We start from the raw sequence: 10,596 nt of genomic DNA on the forward strand, positions 1-10,596 counted from the left end.
TTTCTGGGCTGATTAAAACTGACTTAAGACAAAAGCACGAGTTTTAATTTCCTGTGCCAGAAATCATATTTAAGATAGCAATAAAATACTTGATATTGGATCTTTTCAACAATAAAAATAAATTTTGTTGTGGATGTTAAAACCCAACGATACAACTGAATTGCAATTAGCCACATTTATATGCTCATTAAAAAGCAGTTATAAGTCAGCATAGTGTTTGTGAATTCTCTTTAATTATATAAATGAGATTAAGTTCTTAATGAAAATACAGTTAACTACACTAACATAAGTGTTATACTTGCATTAGTACCATTGAAGAAAGTTGTACATGTGCTGTTTGATTGACAGCTCATTTTGTACAGGCCTTGTACACTTTCTGTTCGAAAATTTGACAAGTCTAGTTTTAATAACGTCAAGTGTAGACATGCAAAAGATTATGTCATTAAAAACTGTGCAGTAAGGATGTACATTAAACAGAATAACATGACTCAAGGGAAACAGGAGCACATTGAAATGATGGATGTGCAGCACAGACAGTATTCTACAAAAGGTGTAATAATACACTGTGGTCATATTATTTTATAAGAATCAATTTGTTTAAATAAATTGGTTAACAAAATGTATTTAGTTCAGCTGAGTTGTTTTTTGCTTCTGCATTTTAAGTAAGTACTATTATTGCCCTCTAATGCTCTCATGTATCTCTGTTCACCTCCAGGTAACAACTCCCAGAAAACTAGCTCGGCCGTCCCCCCTGGACCACCCATCTATGTCGACCTTGCCTATGTGCCCAACCACTGCAGTGCCAAGAATGTGGACCAGGAATTCTTCAAGAGAGTGCGAGCTGCATACTATGTGGTGAGCGGGAACGACCCTGGCAGCGGAGAGCCCAGCCGTGGAGTTCTGGACGCCCTGCTGGAGGGCAAAGCTCAGTGGGGCTCCAATTTACAGGTATTTGTCGTCCTCAATCTGTCTGTGGCTCCAGTTCTCATAATTTCTGCTTTAAAGTGTATGCACAGTAAAGACTACTCTGGGGAATTTATTTTAAAATAAGGTCTATTTTGATGCTTTTTTTTTTTATGAAGTCTGGTGACTTATTTACACTCGAAGTCTTAATCATTGAAAATGAAGTTAAGAATTAAAATACATACCAAAGAAACTTGTTTACTTTCAAGATTGATTGTGAATTGTGATATTAAAAATAATAGTAGTTATTAGTCATACTTTAGTATGACCCCAAAAAAATCTTAGTATACTGTTAAAAAAAAAAGTCATAATGTAGTATGACAAATAAGCGTAACAGTACTTTTTGGGCAGTAGTATGCCAAAGAAAATCCCAGTATAGTTTGACCAAAAATACATTTTATACAATACTTTCACAAACAAAGAATAGAAAACGTTTTTGTATTGTATGACAAAAATTAATAAATAAATAAATAAATCATAGTAAAGTATGCCATGGTCTGGTTCTGGTTGGCTCCATTTGATGTAGTCAAAAAGTCACAGTATAGTATGACAAAATAGGTCATAGTATAGTACCATTTGTCAGGAAAGTCATAGTATAGTGTGACAAAAAAGTGGTAATATAGTATAACAAAAAAGTCATAGTATCATATATTGAAAAAAGAGTCATAACATAGTATTATTATTATTAATTTATTTATTTAGAGGACAGTGCACATTAATGACCATTGCTGTAAATGTGCCGGTGTTAGCCAAAGGCTAATTTTCAACTGCAGTCCTCCGGACAAAAAACTCTTATTATAGTATGACGAAAAAAATGTTACTATGTGTACAAAAATGTCATAGTATAGTATGGCGTCATGCCATTTTGACAATGGCATGAAAAATGTCATAGTATAGTATGTTGTAAAAATGTGATAAAAATTGTCATAGTATAGTATGTTGTCAAAATTTGATCAAAAATGTCATAGTATAGTATGGCATCAAAATGTGATAAAAATGGTCATAGTATATTGTCAAAATGTGATTAAAAATGTCATCGTATAGTATGTTGTCAGAATGTGATTAAAAAAATGTCATAATATAGTATGTTGTCAAAATTTGATTAAAAATGTCATAGTATAGTATGGCGTCAAAATGTGATTAAAAATGTCATAGTATAATATGGCATTAAAATGGCATAAAAAATGTTATACTACAGTATGTTGTCAAAATTTGATTAAAAATGTCATAGTATAGTATGGCGTCAAGATGTCATAAAAAATGTCATAGTATAGTATGACGTCAAAATTTGATTAAAAATGTCATAGTATAGTATGGTGTCAAAATGTGAGAAAAAATTGTAATAATATAGTATGCCGTCAAAATGTGATTAAAAATGTCATAGTATAACATGGCATAAAATGGCATAAAAAATGTCATAGTATAGTATGTCGTCAAAATTTGATTAAAAATGTCATAGTATAGTATGGTGTCAAAATGTGATAAAAAATGTCATAGTATAGTATGTCGTCAAAATGTGATAAAAAATGTCATAGTATAGTATAGTATGTCGTCAAAATGTGATAAAAAAATGTCATAGTACAGAATGGCATCAAAATGGCATAAAAATGTCATAGTATAGTATGTTGTCAAAATGGCATGAAAATGTCATAGTATTGTATGTCATCAAGATGTCATAAAAATGTCATAGTATAGTATCAATCAATCAATCAATCAATTTTATTTATAAAGCCCAATATCACAAATCACAATTTGCCTCACAGGGCTTTACAGCATACGACATCCCTCTGTCCTTATGACCCTCACAGCTGATAAGGAAAAACTCCCCCAAAAAAACCCTTTAACGGGGAAAAAAAACGGTAGAAACCTCAGGAAGAGCAACTGAGGAGGGATCCCTCTTCCAGGACGGACAGACGTGCAATAGATGTCGTACAGAACAGATCAGCATAATAAATTAACAGTAATCCGTATGACACAATGAGACAGAGAGAGAGACAGAGAGAGAGATGCAGGTAATGACAGTAGCTTACAACAACATTATTGAAAGTAATAATATTATAGTTATAGTTCTGGCTACTGTGGTACAATATGTTGAAAGTATGTATTAATATCTGGCAGTATACATGTGTGATAATAATCATATGTGTATAATAACAGTAGAAGTATGACTAATGACTAATGATGGCAGCAGCAGCAGGAGGCATCTGGCAGGACCACGGCAGCAGCACAACCACACACGTCACGTTGTCCAGGCACCGCTGCGATATGAGTTAATCTGAGAGACAGTGGAGCACAAAGGCTCCGGAGAAGAAGCCGAGTTAGTGACATCCAGAATGGCCGAGTTAGCAAGATGCAGTAATAGAATACGAGAGAGAGAGAGAGAAGGAGAGAAGGTGCCCGGTGTATTATAGGGGGGTCCTCCGGCAGACTAGGCCTAAGTCAGCCTAACTAGGGGCTGGTACAAGGCAAGCCTGAGCCAGCCCTAACTATAAGCTTTATCAAAGAGGAAAGTCTTAAATCTAGTCTTAAATGTGGAGACGGTGTCTGCCTCCCGGACCGTAACAGGAAGATGATTCCACAGGAGAGGAGCCTGATAGCTGAAGGCTCTAGCTCCTGATCTACTTTTGGAGACTTTAGGGACCACGAGTAACCCTGCGTTCTCAGAGCGCAGTGTTCTGGTGGGATAATATGGCACTATGAGCTCACTAAGATATGATGGAGCTTGACCATTTAGAGCTTTATAAGTTAACAGTAGGATTTTAAATTCAATTCTGGATGGTATGTATGGCGTCAAAATGTGATTAAAAAAAAATGCCATAGTACAGAATGGCATAAAAATGGCATAGTATAGTATGTCATCAAAATGTGATAAAAAAAAATGTCATAGTATAGTATGTTGTCAAAATGGCATGAAAATGGCATAGTATTGTATGTCATGAAAATGGCATAAAAAATGTCATAGGATAGTACGGCGTCAAATTGTGATAAAAAATGTCATAGTATAGTATGTCGTCAAAATGTGATAAAAAATGTCATAGTATAGTATGGCGTCAAAATGGCATAAAAATGTCATAGTATAGTATGTCGTCAAAATGTGATAAAAAAATGTCATAGTACAGAATGGCATCAAAATAGCATAAAAATGTCATAGTATAGTATGTCATCAAAATGTGATAAAAAATGTCATAGTATAGTATGTCGTCAAAATGTGATAAAAAATGTCAGTATAGTATGTCGTCAAAATGTGATAAAAAATGTCATAGTATAGTATGTCGTCAAAATGTGATAAAAAATGTCATAGTATAGTATGTCGTCAAAATGTGATAAAAAATGTCATAGTATAGTATGGCGTCAAAATGGCATAAAAATGACATAGTATAGTATGGCGTCAAAATGTGATAAAAAATGTCATAGTATAGTATGTCATCAAAATGTGATAAAAAATGTCATAGTATAGTATGTTGTCAAAATGTGATAAAAAATGTCATAGTACAGTATGTCATCAAAATGGCAAAAAATATCAGTATAGTATGCCATCAAAATGGCATAAAAAATATCATAGTATAGTATGTCATCAAAATGGCATAAAAAATGTCATAGTATAGTATGGCATCAAATTGTGATAAAAAAATGTCATAGTATAGTATGTCATCAAAATGGCATTAAAAAAATGTCATAGTATAGTATGGCGTCAAAATGGCATAAAAATGTCATAGTACAGTATGTCATCAAAATGGCAAAAAATATCAGTATAGTATGCCATCAAAATGGCATAAAAAATATCATAGTATAGTATGCCATCAAAATGGCATAAAAATGTCATAGTATAGTATGCCATCAAAATGTGATAAAAAATGTCATAGTATTGTATGTCATCAAAATGTGATAAAAAATATCATAGTGTAATATGGCATTAAAATGGCATAAAAATGTCATAGTATAGTATTGAGTCAAAATGTCATAAATAATGTCATAGTATTGTATGTCATCAAAATGTCATAGTAAGATGTTACGTGTTAATTCGTTATCTTTAGATAACCTGGGCTACTTTGTTCTCCCTGCTTTCAGTCTTCATGCTAAGCTAGGGTAACTAAACTCCTGGCTGTCGATTCATATTTAACATACAGACAGAGGGAGTGGTATCAAATCATCATCTGACTATAGGAAGAAAGCAAATCACCGCATATACCCAAAAATGACTACTTGTTTAAGTCTTTTCTATCTCCTAACTCATTTTGTTGCCTTGTGTCCCCGTCAGGTCACTCTGATCCCAACCCACGACACTGAGGTGACTCGGGACTGGTACCAGCAGACCCACGAGAGGCAGCAGGACCTGAACATCATGGTTCTGGCCTCCAGCAGTACCGTAGTCATGCAGGACGAGTCCTTCCCTGCCTGCAAGATCGAGTTCTGAGCTACACGAGCCCCGCTGTGCTTCCCCTGCCCCTCCCATCCTCCCTGTCCCTGTCATCTGTTCTTACTGGAGGTAGAGCGAGAGCTAACAGCACTCTCTGCTCCTTCAAGGCTTCTCGCTCTCTCATGGTACCAGTCTCAAAACGCATCTGCTGCAGCTCTCGATACTCTAGATTCTGTTAGTTGAAGTCAAAGTCAAAACTCTGGGTTTATGCTCTCTGTGACAGTGGGGTTATCACGCAAATAATAATGTACTTTTATGTTTGTTTTCTTCTGTGAGTTAACAGTCTGCCCAAACACACCTCTTATACTAGCACTAACAATCGTGGTTACAAAATGTAAAACATTTACTAGCATAATAATGCTTTTGCCTCATATCTAACAGATAAATGGACATTATTATCCCACAAATGCATAATGCCACAGTTAAACTATAGAATAATAGGGTGTAGATCTTAAACTGTGTGGCTCAAATCTCAATTAATTTGGAAATGTGATACTCCCAAGAGGCAAATCTCTCACCTAAAAGAAGTGCCAAAACACTGCAAAACAGTTCTCATTAGTTAACTCCTCCAAAACATCTCCTAAAATCAAAAAGTGATCAATAATTTTAGACTGTGTGCACAGTGTCTTTAGAAGATTAGACATTTTTTCAGTTTATTTTCCATCTGTGCACATAACAAACTCATCTGTTGCAATTCTGATCACGCTACAGTAGTTTTTGGATTAACTCAATAACGACATAAATTGATGTTATGTAAAAGACAAAAAAAAAAAAATTTAAATTACGTCGTCATTTGTGGTGAGGTTTTAGGAGGTGCCTGAAGTTGCCACTGTTTGAAATCTTTCTTCTCGGCTTTCACAGCTTAGCTGGTGCATGATGCTTGCGTTTTAGCTCGGACTCTTTCAGAACTGCTTAGGGTTAATCCTTCCTTTAGCCAGCCTTCAAGTGTGGAATGCAGTATAGTGTAGATAAGTTACTACACTGTTTGGCTGTCGATGCTAAAGTGAACTCAGTAGGCGCCAGGCACAAAGGATGATGTCTGTACACTAATCATATCTCTGCTGGATGTAATGGTTCCTCTCTAAGTCTTTATCATGCTCTTTGTTGGTTGTATGTACTACAGTATACACATAGGGTAAATGTTTCTATATCAATACAGAGGTTATGTTAAATAAATTATATATTTTGTGATGATGCAGCAAACTATGAGGCAAATGCAACGTTTTTGGTCATGCGTTTGAGAAGAAGGTTTAATTAACATTATCTGTCATTTCCTCCTGTTCAGCTACATTTTACTGTCTCTGTCAATATCACAAAGTGATGGGAGAATAAAAAAAAACAAAAAAACAAGCAGTGACCTGTGACAAATGTAGCAATGGAAGCTTGTGCGCTTGTCCCTTTGGAGGGAGTGTTACGCCAGTGGAAACTGCAATATTTATATTTATTATTGGGGTTATTTTTCAGGACAAAAAAAGTGTGAAGTGTGTTACAGGAGGCTTCTTTCATGTGCCTTTTAGCTTGTGGTTTTGGAGTTTTGGAGAGAGGGGAATGTTTTAAGGACATGTCAGCCAATTTAAAGCGCAACCAGAAACCAGGGTAAAACAAAGAAACCAAGTACTTTGAAGCAGAGGACCAATCAGTTCACACAGTACACGCACAAACTTTAGCCACACCCAGGACGCTCTGAAACACTACACTAAATATCTTTGGAGCTCTGAAATCCGATTCAGCATTAATCCACATTCTGAGATGCCACTTTTAAACAAATATGAATGTCTCTGAGCAAAGTGTTGCACCAAATAGGAATGTACTTTTCTGAGAGTTTAAGAGTCGGATTTTTGTCTGTAGTTGAAGCACAGAGAGAGAGTGTGGTAGCAGAAAATAACTGTTCACTGTATTATGAAATTTTCTACAAGATGTTTCTCAAAAAAACTGAGCTTGCTGTCAAACACGGGACGACACTTTAATTATAAAGCAATTACCTACTATTAATCCCAGAGTAATATTTAAAGAATGAGCATGAATGTGATGATTATGATTGTACAGGACGAAGATATAAAGTAGGAATATCTTTGAAGTAGTGTTGTGTGTGTGTGTGTGAGTATACACACCGAGTAGCTGTTTTTGTAACGCAGCATGGTGCTGAGGCGAGTGACTTCTGTGGGTTCAGTACGAAAGGTCTTTCTGCTTGTTCACAGACTGATTGGAGAGTCGCTCATGTGCTGACGTAGAACATGAGGCCAAGTTTTATTTCTTCATTTGTATGTGAATTTTTAGAGTAACAAATTTACATTTTCCAAATTTGTGCCAAGACGCAAATTTGATTAGTTTTTAAATTTCATTTTCGTCTAAATAAGAAATACATTTCTGCCAAGTCGGCTCATCACATGATTTTTATTTTTGTTTTGTGAGGATTGATATGAAGCGAGGGGACAGGCCAGGCTGGGCGATAGAGGAGAGGAGGCTTGGGTTTCCTGAAAGGACTTTGTTTGAGCTTTTGACGACACATTGATTGTCAGGATGTTGCCAACTAAAAGCAGGGAGGATCCTCTGCTTGCACATATTAACTATTCCCTCAACCTGATTCAAAAATATGGGACAACCCCCACAGAAGGCTAGAGCATGCTGTCAGCTGATGCTAGCCTGGGACCAGTGCCATTTTCTTTCCCTGTAAAACTCATAAAGCTCACGCTACCTTATACCTTATCTTCCAAAGCCTCCGTGCTCTCCGCTCTGCCCGGCCTCCCCCAACATTAGACATGTCCATTATGCACATTGAGCCTTGGTATGCATCTCGTGCTTGTGATGATTCAGGCAGACATAGCTTTTTATTTTCATCCCACTGGGGAGAGTTTGATGCAGATTGTATATTAAACAGCTGGGCACGCACAAGTACACACCCTAGTCTGGTGGGAGATGATTAAGTGAAGGGCACATAAAGACGTGCACACAGAGGGGACAGTGAACGTTTAAAATGACTCCCTTAAAAACAAGCAAAAAGTCCTTTTCACCCCCTCTTCGATGCTGTCTGGAAATGTGTCCGAAAAAGCCAGAAAGAAGATCAGATTTTGTGGATGGTCTGATGTATTGTACTGTCTTTGAATAGTGTTTTTAAGTTGGCGGATTCCAAATACCCAGCCTTGAGATGTTCAAGGCATCAGTTAGAACGCTGTGAATCACTCAATACTGAACTGTATGACGATACAGAAGCTGAATGCACTATACAGGAGATCTATTTTTCTGAATGTAGAGTTGGTACTACCATGCGAATGCTGCTGGAACAAAACAATAGACAAAAAAAGAAATAAAAAACAAAACAAAAAAACAAAACACTCACACCAGCCTGGACAGAAATACATTTTTAGGGAGCGCAGAGTGAGAGCAGATACTGTTGTTCTGTCTTGACAAAACTGTCATTTCGATTACGGTTCTGCTTCAGAGGAGAAAAGTTTGATTTCTGACACGACAGAAAGCAACTGAGATCCTGTAACAAACATATTAACAGTAACACAGAAATAGTACTAACTGCAGCTGCAACTTTTTCCTTTTCCTGAATATGACTTGAAACACATGCAGACTCAAAAACCATCGATGAAATTAAACAAATGCTACATGTACATGTACGTACTGTGCACACAGATTTGTACATAATCGCTCCGGAGAGAACAAATCTGAAAGCTACAACAAACGATCCTTCTTGTGATACCTGCTCATTTTAACTGGTTTTAGTGACAGTATGACCCAAACTGCTAACTACTCCTCGAACCAAGAAAACTACACAAAACGCTGACAAGAAACAGAATGAAAAAAAAAAAAGCGTCTTTCAGTTCAATTTCATCACCATACCTGCATTGAAATGAAGATATCATTTGGTCATCTGTCCATCTAATCTCTCTGCATGTGATTTATTTAGTTATAATCCTGAATGTAATTGTTTAACTTGGAAATAATAATAAAAAATACAATGCTATTTTAAAGAGGTATATTTGAGAAAAAAAAAAAGCTAATTGTCTTAAATGGTACTGAAATGACCTACAGTAATATAATACTGGGCTGTGCTTTTATTGTTTGCCCTATTAACATGTTGTTAAGAAGACGCTGTATTGGTAGTTCTGTTTGATTCTCTCTATCTCTATTTTTTTTTTTTTTGCATTGTATTAATCTTAGTTATGTTTTTCTTCCTCAATGCGATATTCAATATCTCTCTGTCTCTTTAAATCTAACTGGTAAAACTAGAACTACTGCAGATTCATTGTAAAAGGGAAACAGCCTGGTGATCATCAATTAAAGTACATTTAAATCTAAATGTGTCCTGAGTGTGTCTTTTGTCCTTTTACAGGTCCTTTTGTATATTGAGTGTTAGTAACTAAAACAATTAGAATAACCACATGAACAGTGAAATAGTAACTGATTTGTCACCTATGACTAATACCTGGTTCACACTACAAGACTTTTCTGCCCGTTCTGAAAGTCACTATGTCATATTACACGATTGTGGAGTCATAAAATCGTGCCGTGACTTGGCCAACAGACATGACACACTACACGATGGTCCACACCAATTGACCTATGGCTAAGCCACGCCCCCCTCCACTCACTCAGAGGCCGTTTACACGTTGCCGGCTATTTTCATAAACGGACATTTCACCGTCTCCGTTTTCAAAAAATTCTTCGTTTACACTTACCCGTGTATATATACACAAGAACATGCCAAACCTGTAGGTGGCAATGTAACGAGTAGCTCAAGCCTTCCATGTATCCATTGTCACCATAGCAACATAGGTCGCACTCATGGGTCGCACTTTTGACACAGGCGCAAGTTCCGGCGCATACTGTGACGTCGGCTGCCTATAACTCCGTCTATCTGCGTTTATCTCAGTTTACATGCAAACGTGCAACCGGAGTTTTCCACAATCTCCACTCTGGCCGGAGTTTTTAGAAAGACTCGTTTTCAGAGGAGAAATCTCTGTTTGCGTGTAAACGAAGGGCACAAACGAAGGAAGATGTCTCCGTTTATCAAAATCACCGTGTACGTGTAAACGGCCTCTGAGACAAACTATCAACATTCAGTGACTGGCGCTATGGCAGGTGTCACAGTACACGGCATTTCGCAGGAGGCAATTGATGATTTTTGGGGACATAACGATCAGATGTCATTGAGAAGTAACCAAAAGGGCCTAAACTACTCATTGGAGGGATATATTCATCATTTTATT

The 10,596-nt window shown here is 36.6% G+C and overlaps 1 protein-coding gene across 2 annotated transcripts in view; it reads left to right on the plus strand.

Annotated features, from left to right (window-relative positions):
* Nucleotides 1-5,916, plus strand: part of map1ab (microtubule-associated protein 1Ab) — a 119,541-nt gene extending 113,625 nt beyond the window's left edge. For both annotated transcript variants that reach the window (XM_033634570.2, XM_078167734.1), the window contains 2 exons: nucleotides 716-948; nucleotides 5,222-5,916. In XM_033634570.2, coding sequence (XP_033490461.2) covers nucleotides 716-948; nucleotides 5,222-5,377 — 389 coding nt within the window. In that variant the 3' untranslated portion in view covers nucleotides 5,378-5,916. The remainder of the gene's footprint in view (nucleotides 1-715; nucleotides 949-5,221) is intronic.
* The last annotated feature ends 4,680 nt before the right edge of the window (nucleotides 5,917-10,596 follow it).

This window comes from Epinephelus lanceolatus, chromosome 5 (assembly GCF_041903045.1).
Source record: "Epinephelus lanceolatus isolate andai-2023 chromosome 5, ASM4190304v1, whole genome shotgun sequence".
Taxonomy (NCBI): domain Eukaryota; kingdom Metazoa; phylum Chordata; class Actinopteri; order Perciformes; family Serranidae; genus Epinephelus; species Epinephelus lanceolatus.